The sequence below is a fragment of the Rosa chinensis genome, chromosome 7 (genome assembly GCF_002994745.2).
Source record: "Rosa chinensis cultivar Old Blush chromosome 7, RchiOBHm-V2, whole genome shotgun sequence".
Lineage (NCBI taxonomy): Eukaryota > Viridiplantae > Streptophyta > Magnoliopsida > Rosales > Rosaceae > Rosa > Rosa chinensis.
The window spans coordinates 52,622,955-52,640,237 of record NC_037094.1 but is presented as its reverse complement, the minus strand read 5'-3'; the positions used below and the strand labels follow the sequence as shown (position 1 = coordinate 52,640,237).

The following is a 17,283-nucleotide window of genomic DNA, read 5'->3' as shown; positions in this document are numbered from 1 at the left end:
ATCAAACTATTATTATGTAGTAAAATGATACATGAATATTCATTTGTATAAAAATATATGATCTTTAAGTGGATTGAATATGCATAATGGACCACTGATTTGCCAGTTGCCTAATTTAAAGATCAGACCTGTCTCCATTAACCAAAGTTAACTACTAATTACCTTTTTAAACTTCATTTAGGACACAAATCATAAATTTTATGCTCTAATCTCCGAAACTGTAATTTGCAACATTTTATTATTACTTGGATATGGCATATATATGGTTTCGTAGATTCTGGAAAGGGTTATACAGGTCATTTTAGTTCACTGAAGTAAAATATCATAAAGAGAAGTGAGAAAGGAACAAAACTTGCTGTTTTTGGTGCGAATTTGAACCTGCAAAGTGGTTTAAATCACCTAAAACTGCATCATCTCCTATCCGTTTCAGGAAATACCATCCTCATGTCATTTTCTTCATCTCTCTGTCACACCCACATAAGATTTTTTTTTTTTTTTTTTTTTTTTCGATTAGAACACCCACATAAATTTATTAACATATATTTAGATATACAAATATGAAAGAAAAATAAACAAATAAAGAAAGAGCTATAAATGGAGGAGAAAGGTAGAGTTGGATATAAACTTGGGCTTCTTTGGGATTAGAAACTTACCCAAAGCTTAAGTGACTGGAGTGAATCCAAACCAAAGGTCTGTTTCTTTCTTTTTAGTTTCTCATATGCATTCAGTTCCCATTCGTTAAGATGATCTGAGCTGCTTGATTAGATCTATTGATTTGCAGACAAGAAAATCTTCTTCTTTTCCTTGCACAAATTGAAAACCCGTTTTGCTTTAATTATCTTATAACTTCTTTTGAGTACCCGCCTTCTTCTAGATTTTGATTTCTTTTGTTTGTCTCTCAAATAAGAAGTAAACTGTTCTGGGTTGAGCTCATGATCTTGCTTCTTCTTAAATTCTTTACCTTTCTGCACTTGTTTTTTTAGCTTTTCTACTGTTTATTAACCCTTTCTTTTAAATATAACACTCGGTTAAATTCATATTAAAAAAAACCAAGTGTTTCAGGATCTGTTCCTTGATGCCCTTGAGCTCTTATTCCTTCTGTGGTTTGGTTTCAATTAAGGGTTCTCTTTAGATTCATATTTTTATAGGTCATTTTCGGGTTTCTTCTCGATCTGTTTGTTCAAAATATTCTTGCTGTTTTATTTCACAATTTTTTTTCAGTCTATATGTATGCATGTGAATACATAATTATATATATAGCCCATTTTCCCTTATATTCAGCCATCTTCCTCAGATTTGATTGTCTGGAAATTTTTTTCTTTATTACGTAGTAATTATTAATTATTAATTTCATTTGAGCCCTGGTCTGTTCTTCAGTCAACTGAGCTAAGCTGAATATATCATAGTAGTCAGTGAATCTGTGTTTCTCTCTAGTTAACTTTTTCCTTCATGATTTTGGATCTTCGTATTAAAGGCTCCTTTAATTTGTATCCATCTGTGCACACGTCCCTATGCACCATTTATTAGGAACCTGCAACCAAAATCTTGTTCAGTTATCAGTATATATGTTGTAGATTCTAGTATCAGATGCTGATATTTATGGCTTATAGACTTGCATTTTTTCCACTCTCGGTCTTCACTTTGATCTATCTACCTGATGAAACAAGGCTAGTAAATTTGGATCTCCTAGATCCAAAGAAAATTTACATTTAAATGTTTACAGATGTATAATTAATGTATTTATGAGATCCAAATTTACATTTTTTTTCCCTTCAGATTAGTCAATTAGTTTCATAAGATCTGGTGTCATATTTATGCAAATTGCTAAAATTATGAAAGTTTCAGACTTTAAGATTGTGGGTCTTCGATCTCCAATTAATCCATGAGAAACTTTATTAATTTATTTCTCATTATATATAAAGTTCATTAAATTCAGACAACTTTTTCAGTTTAGTTGTCTAAATAGATTTCCATTTTTGTTTCTTATCTAACCTGCTAGTCGCTAAATTGAAAATATTAGCAGGAGACTTTTGGGGATGATTCTATTTCTTCCTAATCATGGTACAAACCATAAGCAAGTTAATAGTACAAAATAGGTCACTTCTACTTTTGGTACATATTGGTTAGTATTTCAATTAAAAAGTAACAACTAAACTGTGTTTGCAACTGATCAATTCAGCTAGGTTGTTGAAAGATGGGGAGAGGAAAGATTGAGATAAAGAGGATTGAGAACACCACCAACCGTCAAGTGACCTTCTGCAAGAGAAGAAATGGATTGTTGAAGAAAGCTTATGAGCTCTCCATTCTCTGTGAGGCTGAAGTTGCTCTCATTGTCTTCTCTAGCCGTGGCCGCCTCTACGAGTATTCTAACAACAAGTGAGCCATTTCAACACTCATACTGTTTCTGCCCTTTGTTTGTGCCTTTAATTCATGTTTAGTATTTGCACAATGGTGATGTTAAATGGTCCTCTTTTGATTAGAATTCATTTCATCAGATCGACTAGATTTGATGACAATTTAGAATAAGAAGTTTTATGGATGTTCTTTTACTTTGGTTCTTTCCCATCTCTTATTTCTTGCTGTCGTACTGATTTAATTGTTTCTGTGATAAGAAGACACTGAGGACATTGATCCACGTAACTCCTTGTGAACTTTTTCATCGAGAATAAGAGACTAAATGATGTTCTCCTTACTTAGGTTCTGGAAATATTGAAAACTTGGGAGAATTTTACAATGTGTTAACGTATGACATACATACAATTACCTTAAAAGTGGTAAAATGAGTCCTCGATCAAAATAGTAATATTAGTCCTTAAAGTGGAAAATTTTCTTAGTTACCACATGAGTCTTCAAAATAGTAATATTAGTCTTCAAAGTGGTAACATGAGTCCTTAAAGTGGTAAATTTTCTTAGTTTACCTTATGAGTCCTGAAAATAGTAATATTAGTTCTCAAAGTGATAACATGAGTCATTCGAGGGATAAAAATAGTTGATGTATCAGAAATTTTAACATACCATAAATTTACCCGAAAACTTGATTGATCATGAGTGCAGAATAGCTAGAGTGCACTAATATCAAATATAAATGTAACCATGATATATATATATATATATATATATATATCATAACTCACAGAATATATGTACATATACATCCTCAAACTACTATTTGTATAATCAACATAGGAATAATTAATTAGGTTTTTTAATTACTTCATAAGACAAAAAAGTATCCTTGTATATAAATAAAACAGATCATATAGGTGTTTTGTCTATTTCAATATATGCATGCTAATATTCTACATCCCATTGGGCATTGTGTTGGGTCTAAAACAGCATTGTACTCATCTTTGCTCCTGAAAGTCAAAGTTAATATATTCTTGCACAAATTTAGACCTTCTTCCATGCATGAGCACGAGTACTTTGCCTGGTTTTATTACTGCTTGTTTGTCTTGATTTACAGTGTAGTACTACTGTTGCAATCTATCAAAATCTTCATCTCATGCATAATTAAAGGAAAGCTTTGCTGACCTAGGTTGCTTCCAGAATTTAATTTGTAGTAGTTCTGAGCATTTCCTCTTCCATCATTTGCATGTTCGATCGATTTTCGTGTTGATAGTCTTCCCCTTTCCACATTTGGCTTTCAAAGCTTCTTACCCTTCTGTTTGCCTTTATAGAGCTGTATAGTAGATTTATAATTTGAGCTTTTGGATTCATTTTCACTCAAAAAGGGGTCTGATACTTTAACTCAAGACTTGGGTCCTTTCTAATTTTTTTTCCCCTAGTTTTTTACCCTTAGATTAATTGCAAAAGATTGGAACTGGGCTCTGCATGCTTTTAGTTTTCTGGGGTTTCCATTTTAATGGTTGAAAAGGCACGTGGTATATGTGCTTGCAGGTTTTGTGGGTCATTGAACATGTTAACTGACCCATGCACGCTTCTTTTGACTCTTCTAATGAGAGGTTGATCTAAAGTGAGTACTGATGAGTGAAGCACTCATGTTCTTTCTGATATGTGAATTACTGTATCTCTGCTTGCATGCATGCAAGCCCATCTTTATTTCTGGAAATTAAGTATTGGGACCCAGACAACCATTAGTGGGTTGATTTTACTACTATTTTCCTATGCAATTCCAGTAGATCCCAAGTACATTTTAGTCTCTCATCTAGTGAAAATTTTGAGTTTATTATAGGGTAAAAAATTAACTTTAATTTGAAATAGGAATTGATTCACCTGAATCATTGAATGTTAAGACTGAAGTATTAACAAAAGCCTTACAAATGTAAAAGTGAACCTGTAAAAAGTCATACCCTTTGGGATGACCCACTTTTATATATTCACATGTTAGAGCTCCCTTGCATCACTTGGGATGTACTGGAATTGCAGTTACACAGTTCATTGTTCCATATCTTTCTTCATTAATTCTTCATGTCCCTTTTTCAATGTCAAAACCAATATTAATTTGTTGCCCTTTTTGTAAGTTTATCGACACATATATACATGTGTGTGGTGCCCAGTAGTGCATACCATTGTCCTCCACAAAAGGATTGAACTGACTATCGATCAATTGAGACCTACCATGTATTTATGGAGTGAGTAGTGTGCTTTCTGTTCACTATTCTGATTGATTCCTAGGATTGTGCATATATACTATCTGTCCCAATCTCCATGAGCTTGCTTTTGGTTTCACTGCTGTCTTACAATTAAGGCTTTGTTGCTCTTTGTCATTACTTATGTATTGACTATTGAGTCTAAGTATTTAAGACATCTTAGTACATTGAAGAATATGATAATCAAACTCACACTTTTCTCAAAGTATATGTGATCATCCAACTGTTCATATGCTATATATGATAATCAAACTCAAAGAAGGCTCGATCATCATTGTTGAATTAATGATTAAGACATTAAAGTTATTTCTATCTGGTCATTTAGATAACTTCAGATATTAGTGTAAAACATACGATAATAAAGATTACTTCCAATGCTAAAGTACATGTCCCCACACCGATATTTCCAGTTTGGGGTTGTTCCAGTGGAAGCTTCCAATTTCATTTGGCTTTAGATTCGGTGATATTTTTTTATTTTTTTTAGACGTGAAAATACTTGCGTTAAGGCCCAGAGTTGGTGATTATTTCTCTTTACCATTCAAGTTTCATATCTGAACTATTGATTTTGACCCATTGTCTTGAATATCGTATGACATATAGCAGCATAAGAAATACTATAGAGAGGTACAAGAAGGCATCTTCCGATAACTCAGGTGCAACCACTATTACAGAAATCAATGCTCAAGTAAGCCAAATCTCTTTTTAAATGTATTTGTTACATTTTATGCTTAACCAGTTGTTGTATTTGTGTGTGAATTCTGTGTGTTTGTCATGGTTTTCAATGCAACGTCTCATGCACTAGTAGCTAGAATTCCATAGGTTACCCTTCTATTTACTTCTCCAAAAGATTTGCACAACAAAGCTGGATATATGCTTCCTTTAATTTTGTTTTTGATTTTCGTAGCATAGGTGCTATTGCTAATAGTATACTCCATCCTTTTGTCTTGATGTAGTATTACCAACAGGAATCGGCAAAGCTGAGGCACCAAATTCAAATGCTGCAGAATTCTAACAGGTGATATCTCCACTAATATTCATTTCTACATTCAATAGCATACAACACATACAGAACTATATGTTATGAATGTGACTTTATAAACAAAGATATTGAATATAGATCGATAAGTGCTCAGGTAAGAGAGTGAACTTTTTAAATGGTCGGGTAATGCATTGTAAGGGCTGGATTCAATCACTTCAATGAATTATTAGTCCAGAAGTTTTGAATCCACCCATTGAATGCATTATTCGTCACTTGTCCCTCAATGTGTGTCCCTTAAGGTGAATAATCCAACAAAATTATTGAGCTATATTCTGCTGTTCATTTGTAGGCACTTAATGGGAGATTCGTTGACTAATCTGACAGTGAAAGAACTAAAGCAGCTAGAGAACAGGCTTGAACGAGGCCTTACTAGAATCAGGTCCAAGAAGGTAAAAATTGATGAAAACGAATGTGAAAGTTACGAAAATGCATGCATGCATTTCACGACAAAGACCGAGCAAGAACAGGTTCTATCTCAATGACATACTAATTACTCTTATGATTAATTAGACTTAGTACTTCATCCAGCTAGTTTGTGTTGTGTGATATTGTGTCATTTAGTCTTCACATGCATATTCTAGGCATGATGTGCTTCCTTCCTTCTTAATATTATCTTTTTACCTCTTTCAACAGCATGAAATGTTGCTTGCTGAAATTGAGTACTTGCAGAAAAGGGTAAATCTTCTCTTTCAATTCAAGTTTACATGTGTCTAGTTTTGATCTGTTAGAGAATTGCCAAGTTTTGTATGGAATGATGATGTCCTAAATAATTATTTCTGTGTAGGAGGTTGAGCTGGAAAACGAGAATGTTTTAATTCGAGCTAAGGTATTGGAAGCAATTGACATTCAAAGAAATTGTATTTTTTGAAACATATTGTAAGAGCTAGCATACTAAAGCTTTTACATGATGAGGAAAATATAGCGTATATAGATTTGTGGATTTTCATGTTTTAATATATTTTCTTATCCAAAGGAAACCAATAAAAGATGCATGCGCATGTTTTTCTACCATGACTTCTATATATGCATCAGATATTGTGTTGCATGTAGATATCTTAAACTGCTGCATTGAGTGCATTCTTCTATGTTTTCCAAGTCTTAATTGCCTTTCCTACATGCCATACTTATCACCTGCATATCTGAAGTTACCTATATGAAGACTGCCTTGATTCAAATCATTTCTTCTATTTCAAAACTTGATCTTTCAGATTGCAGAAGTTGAGAGGCTTCAGCAAGCAGACCTGGTTTCTGGGGCAGAGTTTAATGCAATCCAGGCGTTAGCTTCTCGCAATTTTTTTGGCTCCACTATGGTTGAGGGTGAGGCTTCATACTCACAGCCAGAGAAGAAATTGCTCCATCTGGGGTATGTAATTCTTTTGTCTATGTCAATCACTACATAATTCAATTATCGACTGTCTTAAAATACAGAATTAAGTTCTCATTTTTGGTTTATTTGTTCCGTCTTTGGAATGCAGGTGAACTTTTGGGAGACACATCAGTCTGCTGCTAGCTTATGCTGCATCAACCGTATCTTAAATAAATGATATCATTGGCTACTATCTAGTATCTATTTTGGTGTTGTATCCTTATTCATGTCTAGAACTTTGAACTAGTAATTTCCAGCAGTAGTTTGGAGACATTCCCTTTTTGATCAACGATTGCATAAGCAGCAGTACTTCTTTGATTGACATCAAGCTATATGAACATGGAAATGTGTTTTGTAAGGATTAATATATGATTTGGTTGAGTCAGCGGAAAAATCACTACCGAGTTTATTTACCTAGTATTGCAGTATATAAATTTTATTATAAAATTATTTATGGAAGTGATAATGAGATCTTTATCAACCATGTATATGCTTACAAAGTTCCTCAAAATACTTGTGAAAATGAGATGAAATAGGAGATTACCAGCTCTTTGCTGCTGCTGCTAGTTTCCTGGTATAGCTAGCAGAACTGCAAAGCAGTGTGGTGATGCTTTTGCGTAGTTCTTGTGTATTGATTAGAATGATTGAGTGAGTAACTAGTTGTGAATAGTAAAGCGTTACCTCTGCGTGTTTTCCTCAATCACTGATTTTTACTAAACTACATTAAGCAACTTCGATCAGCAGTGAAAATGCGAATAACTGCCATTGTTTGAGCTGATAGACTTGTGTGCTAGATGCCTCTTTCCTTGTCCTGACAAATTGTTTAGGATGACACAACAGAGTTAGCTTCACAACTTCATAGACTTGACCTGTGTTCTTTAAATATCAGCACTTATAACTGTCTCCAATAGACCCTTCCAATGCCGCATCATGTTGGATGCAAAACCTCTAAACAATTTTATGACGGTACTTGAACCAACATATCGCCTCATGTAGACCTCTCTGAAAAGCTTGACAGGTTTACATTACACTTTATCACCAAGGGTCTCTTCGTTCTACAGCACATCCGTCTGGTTTCACTCATACAATGCCAATACTTTCTGTCAAATTAAATGATACATCCTGCATTCAAGGCCTGAAATCTTTGAGTACCATATTTGACATGAAGACATTAGGCTTCTGCATTTATGTGTTTCATGCAATCCTAAAAGTTAAGATCAAGGGCATAAAAGGACTGCAGATCCCATGCCATGCAGGTTCATTTCTGCTCTTCTAACTGTTGTCTTTTTCTTGTTCTGTACCTCTTGCAACAGCATGAAATGTTGCTTGCACAAATTGAGTTGCAGAAAAGAGTAGATGCTCTGTTTAATTCTTCTTTCTTTGGTACAATGGAGGAAAAGATATGCATTCCTTAGCCGGTGCCGGCACTATGGAAGAGATCTCCTAAAGGGCACAACCGTTGTACTGTTTAATTCAATTTTGGATGTCTCTAGTTTTGATGTTCCAGCAAAACTGTAAACTTCGACCAAAAAAATTTAAAAACAAAGCAGACTGTAAATCCTGCTATGAAAACATCAAATATGGATGATGACGTTTTGAATAATGAACATTTATATCTGTGTAGAAAAGCTGGATACCGTAACAGTGTGGAAGGAGCAGCGGAAAAGAATTGTCTTTTTGAAACATAATGAAAAGAAAGCAGCAGCAAATAGTTCACTCATTTTGAAAAAAAATTCTCTAACAATGATTGGTTCTACATCTCAAATCATCCTTCCCTCAGTGTTTAATCTACCTTTGTTTAGCTCTTACAAATCTCTCTCTCCAAACACAAAACTCTGTTAGGCAACTTGTGGGGGCGACGGTTAGGAATTAATCACTGCCTTCATTCGATTCACAGCCTTGTTGGCTGAAAGAGTTCTCTTTCAAGGTGATGACAAAATAAAACTTCAATCCCAATCACAGCTTGGCCTGTTCCAAGATCAAGCATTTGTAAGACTAACCGATTCATCAGTTTCTCTAATATACCTCTCACACCGAATCATATTGGATGCAAAACCTCTTAACAAGATTCTTACGAATCTCTGCATAGATCACATTATGCTGTTAATTGAAGTACTTAAAAGCTGTACTTTCAAACAATCTTAACAAATGAACTATCTTAATATGCTACTTTCGGTGAATCAACGTGGTGGAGACAATATGTTTGTTAATTGTTTCTGGTATATGATGGAAAATAACAGGTCCTTCATCTTCAGTTACACTTGCACTTTAAGTTTTTTTGTATGGAGCCTCTTCACCACTGATTCAGTGGTTTGATACGTTACCCGGGCTTGTACATGAATGATTCGAGTCGATAACCAAATCAAATCTATAACCTGCTTTATATATATTTCAAAATAGTAAGGGCTACCTTACCTGTCGGTCCAAGATGCAACAGCTGACTCTGAACTTGATTAAATACGATTAGCGGACATATTACATTCAGATGCAACTCATGAAATAAAAGAGATGATCATAAAACACGTGGGTTGCTGATCCTATCTTTCAAAGTCCAAAGAATGTTGCGGAAATCCCACTCAAACAACCCAGCATCTCATATAAAAAGGGGGAAAATATGTTTATGTTGACATGAGCTGTATCATATCAATTAGTCTTTATTATGATTTATTTTGTGTATCAATTAGCATTAGTGATATAGTTGACTTAGATCAGCAATATTATTAATTACTTTTCTTTATATATACATGGTTGTAGTACTATATAAACCTCCTTAGGAGATGAGTACACTTACAACATTATTCCCACACAGTTCAAGAGTTTAGATATTAAACTTCCAACTGTAAGCCAGCATCTTTCATATTTACACAGGATACCATAGCCATTATCAACCAGACGTCGCAGCCAATAGCCGCAAACTCCACGATCTCCTTACCACATAGCCTATCAATCATTACATAATAGCACACCTGGACGTTCTCGGTTTCGGCCGCTGCCTCTCTGCTTCTAGATCACCTCTAAGCTTTCGGATTTCATCCTGAGAACTTTTTTGAGCCTTTTGGGCAGTCTCTTCTGCTCTTAGTCGTGCAGCATGTTCATCTGCTAACTTTTGTTCAAGCATCATGGTTTTCTCTCTCATGTTTGACTCAATCTGCATATTTGTGATTCAGATAAAAGTATACATGAAAGTAAAAGTTCAATATTTATAAGCATATAAAAACAACTTATTAGTAGAGGCAAACACCTTGTGCTCTGAGATCTATATTACCCACTTGATCTCTGAATCCAAAGAAAGGAAAAATGAATTGTTTTTATATAGGAGAGCACCTGAATCATAAGATTTCCAGTGCAAGATTCTAAACTCAATAAATGAAGAAGGTGATATGGCCCCTTAACTTGTTTCATTCTACCAATAAGAATTTCATTCTACAAATTATATTTACTTCTATCAAGTACATTAAGCTCCCCTTAAGTCACATTTAATGTCATTGCTATTCTGTGTATCCAGATTTCTACCCGCCAGTTCAAACTTCTCCCAACCTCGTGTCTCCAAGATTGTGAGAGTTGGGGGGAGTGTTAAACCACCTTAAATCACATTTAGTATGAATGCTGGTATTGTGTTTACAGATTTCTAGTTAACTGTTCAATTCTCTTGCTCTAAATTTAAGTTTTTTTAGGCTTTTTCTACTCATTGTACAAATAAGACCAACAGCCAATGCGAAAAAATATACACAAATTCATTCTTTACAAATACAAAGATCTCAGTTTAAAGGGGTTGGTTAATGGACACAGGATGCAGCAAAGTGCAAATTGTAGTTTTAACTAAGCCAACTGTAAAACATGCTGATGGCAATTATTGAATGCAAGCAAAGTGCAGATGAAAATATACCATCTCAGTAATTCGTTTAAGCTGCAGATCATGTGCACGCTGCATCTGCTCATTCAAATGCGATATTTCTTGTTTTGAATACCCCTTTGAAGCAACATCTTCTTGTTGATCACGAAGTTTCATAACCTCTTTCTGTCCAGATGCAACAATTTTTTGATCATTATATTCAATATATATCAACATAGTAATAATCTCAATAAATTACTATAAATAAAAGAGAAAACAACAAATACCTTCACTTCAGCAAATATCTCATCCGTGTATGGCCGCCCACCATTCTGTGCTATAACCAAGTTTACAAGCGAGAGAAGCCGCTGAACTTGTTCGACCCTCTTGCTTTCATCCTTGGTCTTGTTATCAAAAAGAACACAGCGATTTCCACACAGACCAAGGATTTCCTAAATTGTTGCAAGAACTGAATATAAGTCTAGTGCATGATAGGCTCATATCAAAGAGAGTACAGGATCAAGCAATAAAAATAAAAGCAAATTCTTGCATAAAATATGTCAAAATGAGCTTCCATTAATTCCCTGCTACTAACAGATTTCTGTCAACTTCTAATGATACTGCTCATTTGAACCTAGTCTACCTTATATCACCACACATCATTAATAAAGAACAACTTTATTTGTGGGAACAACAGATGACAAAGACACCAATATTTTCTGTAAAGAGGTAATACACATTTGATGTAAGCAATGAACAGGGAGGAATTCCCAAGAACTGTCTCAGTTTAGAGAGGACAAGCATTTTCACCAAGTTTGATATCATTTGGAAACAAATCTGGGGAGAACCAACAGGAATGCTTCAACGTACAGAACTTCAATACTTCTAAACTCATGTCTCAACTTGACTATATTCTTTACCGAACATAAGTCCAAATGAAATACACGATGATGTTAACAGATACAGTTAAAAAGAATATCATATCCCATTCATTCAGAAATGGAAACGAAAGTAGTGACATACTCATTATCATGACATTTTAAACTAGAGAAAGGAAAACAAAGTTGAAGAAACAAATTTACCTTCAAAGGCTCCGGGCAATCACGGCCACCCAAATAATCTTCCAACGTCTCATCATTTTCTTCAAGCTCATCTCCTCCCGAAAAGACAGCAATCATATAGTCAAATATTTTACTTCCAAATAGAGCTTGCAAGCCAAGGATTGCAGATTGCTCTTCTTGTGAAAACCGAGTTCTAGTTGAGAGAATCACAAGAATAGCATGGATTCCATCCTTGGCCAATTTAATGCATTGGACAATTTCTTTGCTAATAACGTCCGATTTGACAGAACTATCAAAAAGACCTGCAGCATACCACACAAATCAAAAGGAAAGAACAACCGTAGAAAAGCAGGTTCTTAAATGCAACTACTTTATATACTCGCAGTGCTACCTACACCTAGACACATTTTTTAGATACATAATTACAAAACAAATACACACGTCGGCAAGACTTTACCAGGAGTGTCTACAACGTTAATTTGTTGTCCATCTCTCAAGATAGCAGTCTTCAATTCAGTAGTGGTGGTGACACCCCTAGAGCTACGCTTGGAAATGAAGGCTCTTTCGCCAAGGATGCTGTTGCCTGTTGCACTTTTTCCATTACCAGTGCGTCCAACTAAGACCACAGTGCGAGCAGCATTAGAAACGGGATGTTCCCTGACAACATCAATCGAACTTCCATCCATTATACAAAATCAGAATACCTGCAACCATATATGTTTTATTTTCTGTCAATGCTTCATAAATGAGGAAAGTATTGCAAGTAGAAAGAGGATACCTAGCAAGCATATAGTCTATATTATCTTTTCTCACTGCTTCATAATGACAAAAGTACGGCCATACTTGCATTCCTGTATATATCTAGAAGACTCACGCACACAATTGCAATAAGTTATATGAGTAAAGAAAAATTAATTTTGATTTGAGCAAAACACACTGATTTTTAAACGTGTAAGCTATATGTAGTTCTATAAGTCAGCAGCACGAATAATTGTAGACCTATCTACCAAAAAAAAAAAAACAGCCGAAGACGCTAGCCATAAGATCCACAATCATTCATTCTGTTAGGAAATAAAAAAAATAAAGAGAGAGAAAGAGAGAGAGAGAATCGTCTGATGAACTCGGGGCACGCTGCCGGCAATTGAAACATAGCAAAAAAAAAAAAAACTGTAGAGTGAAAGAGACGGTACGATTGGAATAAAAGCATACAAGATCTTCTCGAAAGGAAACTCAACTCAGGTAGAGGAAGAGCGAAGCCAAGAACAAAGAGACTCTCTCGATCTCGGAGACCACACAGAGAGAGAATTAGAGAAGTTCTCTGTTATGTCTCTGTGTGTGTGCAGGAGTTGTGAATTTATACGATCCTCCTCGAGGTTTCTGCTCGTATACTCTCCTACATTGATGCTGAGTTAATTTACACGAAAAGAAAGGAAAGGAAATCAATTCCTTGCTCTTTCCACGGGGATGGGAAATTGCAATTCCCATCAATTTTCCTTTCCAGTGTTTGGGAAGGCCAGGAATATGGTCATATATTTTAATAATAAATGCTGGAAACTTTATCACCAAGGATCTCTTCGTTCTACAGCACATCCGTCTGGTTTCACTCATACAATGCCAATACTTTCTGTCAAAATGATACATCCGGCATTCAAGGCCTTAAATCTTTGAGTACCATATTTGACATGAAGACATTAGGCTTCTGCATTTCTGTGTTTCATGCAATCCTAATAGTTAAGATCAAGGGCATACAAGGACTGCAGATCCTATGTCATGCAGGTTCGTTTCTTTTCTTCTTACTGTTTTCTTTTTCTTGTTCTGCACCTCTTGCAACAGCATGAAATGTTGCTTGCACAAATTGAGTTGCAAAAAAGAGTAGATGCTCTGTTTAATTCTTCTTTCTTTGGTCAATGGAGGAAAAGATACTCATTCCTTTGCCGGTGCCGGCACTATGGAAGAGATCTCGCAAAGGGCACAACAGTTGTACTGTTTCATTAAATTTTGAATGTCTCTAGTTCTGATGTTCCACCAAAAATGTAAACTTCGACCAAAAAATTAAAAAACAAAGCAGTACTGTAAATCCTGCTATGGAAATATCAAATATGGAATGATGAAGTTTTGAATAATGAACATTTATATCTGTGTAGAAAAGAAAGCAGCAGCAAATAGTTCACTCAATTTGAAAAAAAATTCTCTAACAATGATTGGTTCTACATCTTAAATCATCCTTCCCTCAGTGTTTTATCTACCTCTGTCTAGCTCTTACAAATCTCTTTCTCCAAAGTCCAAATTAACACAACTAAATTCTGTTAGGCAACTTGTGGCGGCGACGGTTGGGAATTAATCAATGCCTTGATTCGATTCACGAGAGATTATTCAGAGCACCGCCGTGCATTTGCACCAACATAAATAAATGGTTAGATTGCATTAAATACACTTTTTGTTTATTAAAAATAAAGTTGATAATAAATATCAAGGGTTGACATTATTTTATAAGTGTTGGGTCATTTACACCGTCGGTGCATAGAATAATTTCCATCGATTCACAGCCTTTGTTCTCTTTCAAGGTGATGACAAAAATATAATCAGCTTTAATACTCCAATCCCAATCATCAGTTTCTCTAATGTACCTTTCCCACCGTATCATATTGGGGAAAATTCTACGGTACTGGAGGTATCCCATACTGTGTGTTTTGTGGCCGTTGGATCGGTAATATATTCAATGGTCATAGATATTCGAAAATTGTTGACCTATTTAACGAACGAACGAACGAACGAACGTGCGCTCTCTCAATCTCAGTCTCACCCGCACAGCCTCAATTCTCCGTCTCTCTCACTTCGTCACCGTGCCTCCGGCGATCCGGCCTCCGTGCGCGGCGCTCCTCCGCTTCACTGTGCTACCACGACCCTCTCTTTCTCTCTGCCCGACTCTGCCTCTGTCTCCCTCTGCTCCTCCAGTCCACTCCACTGCGCCCCTCCACTCCACTGCTCCTCCAGTCCTCCTTCAGCCTCCAGCCCACGGCTTCTCCACATAAGTTCTCGTTCTTCTCTTCTTCCAATCTTCTTGTTCTGATAAATTGAGAATCTGGGATTCTGGGAATTATTGAACTGAAGTTGAATTGGAAAATTGAAATTTGAAATTTTGAATTGGTATTGTTCATCAGTTCTACGATTACTGATAATCAATTTATTTCTGTCTTACTGATATCAACTAGAAATTTGGTAAAGGCGTAATGCTGCAAACTTGGAAATTTGGTCAAGCTGGAATTCTGGATATTTGGGCGTTTTTGTTATGTGTAGACATTTGTCATGACCTGTTAGATTTTTCAATTGGTACTTTGTTAGTATTATAGGGCTTTTTGCTGGAGTTTGAGTCGGTGGACAAAGTGGTGTGTGTGTAAACATTTCAATCGGCGCCTTTTTTGAATTTAAGAAGGTGGTCTGGTTTGTTTCCCTCTCTCTTATTTGTTATATGTTTATTCCTGAGTTTAGGATGCAAGTCCTTTGTCTGTTAATTCTTGTCTGTTTATTTTTATAATGCTTTTGAACCTCTGCATCTCTGTGTCACTTTTTGTCCTGTAATACAGTTCTTCACAAGGTGCTGTCAGATTTTTGCAAAGGAGAGAAAGAGACAGAAAAAAAGGGGCTAGTCATTTTATCCATATTTATTTTTAAGGTTTTGACGCCTTTTCTTTGTTAATCTTTTGCTCCACCCTTCTTTTCTTGCAACCATTTAGTTTACAGTTTCATGTCTGCAGCTTTCCAAGTTTTGTATGCCTTAATTAACATGCGTTTGAACGAAATGTCCACCTTACTCTCCCCCCATTGTCTCTCTCACCACACCTTACTCTCTTGTCTGCAGATCACCACCTAAGACCGGCCCTCAACCAAACCCGAAGTTGCCAAAACCTTTAATCCAAAACCGGATTTGCTATCATGAAGAGGCTTAATGGGTTGCCGGCACTGTGTTTTGGGGTATAAGAAGAAGTGGGTGTTGCTTTGAAAGTGTTATAGAGTAAAGAAAGTGAAGGTCGGACTTGGTCTCTGTTTTGCTCCAGTGGGCCTTATCTGCAATGAACCAACTGAATTGTAGACCAACAGATGCCGTCAAGATTTCCGTTAGATTGACCGCGTCTCACATAGGACAGGGAAGATGAAACTGTAAAGTATGAAGTTACCACAAGGGCTTTTAGGGGAGAAGGAGAGAAGCAGCTGCATCAAGGAGATAAAAGGTCCTGTTAGAAGAAACCATCAACCTGCAAACAGAGCACAGTTGAAGTCTTCTCCCTCGTCATCCCTCATCCTGCAAAGCAGAAAAACAAATGCTTCCTGAACCCTAAAAATTCGATCAATTCAATTCAATGATTAAACGTCCTATAAATGATTATCGGTTGTGTTGATTATTTGGGAAGATTACAAACCAGAAGATGAAGATGATGATGGTGAGAAAAGCTGGGTCTTAAGCTTAGGCTGCTGGGTTTACATGATGGGAATGGGATCAGGTTCCACCACCTCTTCTAATTAATTTATCTTCTTTATTGTTTTTGTAACTATCACTTGATCAATATTGATGGTTAGCTCTTTGTTTTTGATGGGTAGCATAGTTTGCTTTTGATTACATGAGGCATTTGTATGTTTTGAGTGAATGAGTATTGACCGATGTGGGTTGCCATTTTTTTGATATCTTTACAATTCCTGGGAATTCTCACTGCTCTTGAATCCCAGAGCAGGTCATTAAAACTCTTTTTAATCCCATTTTAACAAACCCCGGGAATTCTCACTTTGCTTATATTTGAACATTTGCTTACATATGCCAAGTTATAGGGGTTGCTCCCAGAGCTGCAATCAAAGTCAAAGGTAAGCTTCTTTCCTCTTTTTATACAAAATCAGAGAGATGGGTTAGAAAATATGTGGGCAATGAATCAACCTATAGGTTAGAAACTTTTGATTCATTGGATCTTTTAGGAATCAAACATTAGTGTGCACATTAGTTGTTTGAATAAATGATCGAAATGCAATTTTTTAGCAAATGTCTCGTGCATTTTACCTCTTTGAATAGGTTCACTTCCAACAATGGCTAATTCTCGGGGTTTTGTGTTTTGTGACTTCCGTGGGGATATGCTGCCTTTGACTGCAACTGCATATGTGAAACCCAGCCAATTACCCTTGTGCAAATTTCAGCAACCTATGCAACTTAGAGCTTTATTTGCATGCGTAGTTTTAAACATTTGCTAGAGACATGAGAACATTTCTAGTTATTTTCTACATGATAATAGGTTGAATGTGCTCTGCTATATGTTGCTGTGCAAAGTGGTTACAAAGCTCTTGCTTGTAAATGATTTTGCTAGAGTTCAATTTTTGGTCTGAGATGAGTGATG

At 35.8% G+C, this 17,283-nt stretch overlaps 2 protein-coding genes and 1 long non-coding RNA gene across 8 annotated transcripts in view; 2 read left to right on the top strand and 1 right to left on the bottom strand.

Annotated features, from left to right (window-relative positions):
- The first annotated feature begins 599 nt into the window (after window positions 1-599).
- Window positions 600-7,321, top strand: LOC112175587 (agamous-like MADS-box protein AGL11). 4 transcript variants are annotated; one of them, XM_024313279.2, is made up of 9 exons: window positions 600-690; window positions 2,180-2,376; window positions 5,214-5,295; window positions 5,564-5,625; window positions 5,939-6,038; window positions 6,283-6,324; window positions 6,434-6,475; window positions 6,858-7,012; window positions 7,125-7,321. In XM_024313279.2, exons 2-9 carry the CDS (start codon window positions 2,195-2,197, stop codon window positions 7,126-7,128), a joined length of 669 nt encoding a protein of 222 aa, XP_024169047.1. In that variant the 5' UTR covers window positions 600-690; window positions 2,180-2,194; the 3' UTR covers window positions 7,129-7,321. The 4 variants fall into 4 exon arrangements, with proteins under 4 accessions (XP_024169047.1, XP_040367842.1, XP_040367843.1 ...); XM_040511908.1 differs by having other exon boundaries at window positions 5,939-6,116; XM_040511909.1 differs by having other exon boundaries at window positions 5,211-5,295.
- Window positions 7,322-9,710: 2,389 nt separating this feature from the next.
- The window catches only part of LOC112179489 (immune-associated nucleotide-binding protein 9), a 27,901-nt gene continuing 20,328 nt past the window's right edge, over window positions 9,711-17,283 (bottom strand). The window contains exons 1-6 of one of the 3 annotated variants that reach the window (XM_024317909.2): window positions 13,144-13,254; window positions 12,366-12,612; window positions 11,930-12,210; window positions 11,135-11,299; window positions 10,902-11,033; window positions 9,711-10,163 (exon numbers count right to left, since the gene is read on the bottom strand). In XM_024317909.2, the coding sequence (XP_024173677.1) occupies window positions 9,966-10,163; window positions 10,902-11,033; window positions 11,135-11,299; window positions 11,930-12,210; window positions 12,366-12,594 (1,005 nt within the window). In that variant the 5' untranslated portion in view covers window positions 12,595-12,612; window positions 13,144-13,254 and the 3' untranslated portion in view covers window positions 9,711-9,965. Of the gene's footprint in view, window positions 10,164-10,901; window positions 11,034-11,134; window positions 11,300-11,929; window positions 12,211-12,365; window positions 12,613-13,117; window positions 13,255-17,283 lie in introns of those variants that run through there. The other 2 variants (XM_024317908.2, XM_040511907.1) reach the window with 2 other exon arrangements.
- LOC112178951 overlaps window positions 14,672-17,283 on the top strand; it is a 4,227-nt gene continuing 1,615 nt past the window's right edge. The window contains exons 1-2 of the long non-coding RNA XR_002927564.2: window positions 14,672-15,581; window positions 15,768-16,407. This is a non-coding gene — a long non-coding RNA (uncharacterized LOC112178951). The remainder of the gene's footprint in view (window positions 15,582-15,767; window positions 16,408-17,283) is intronic.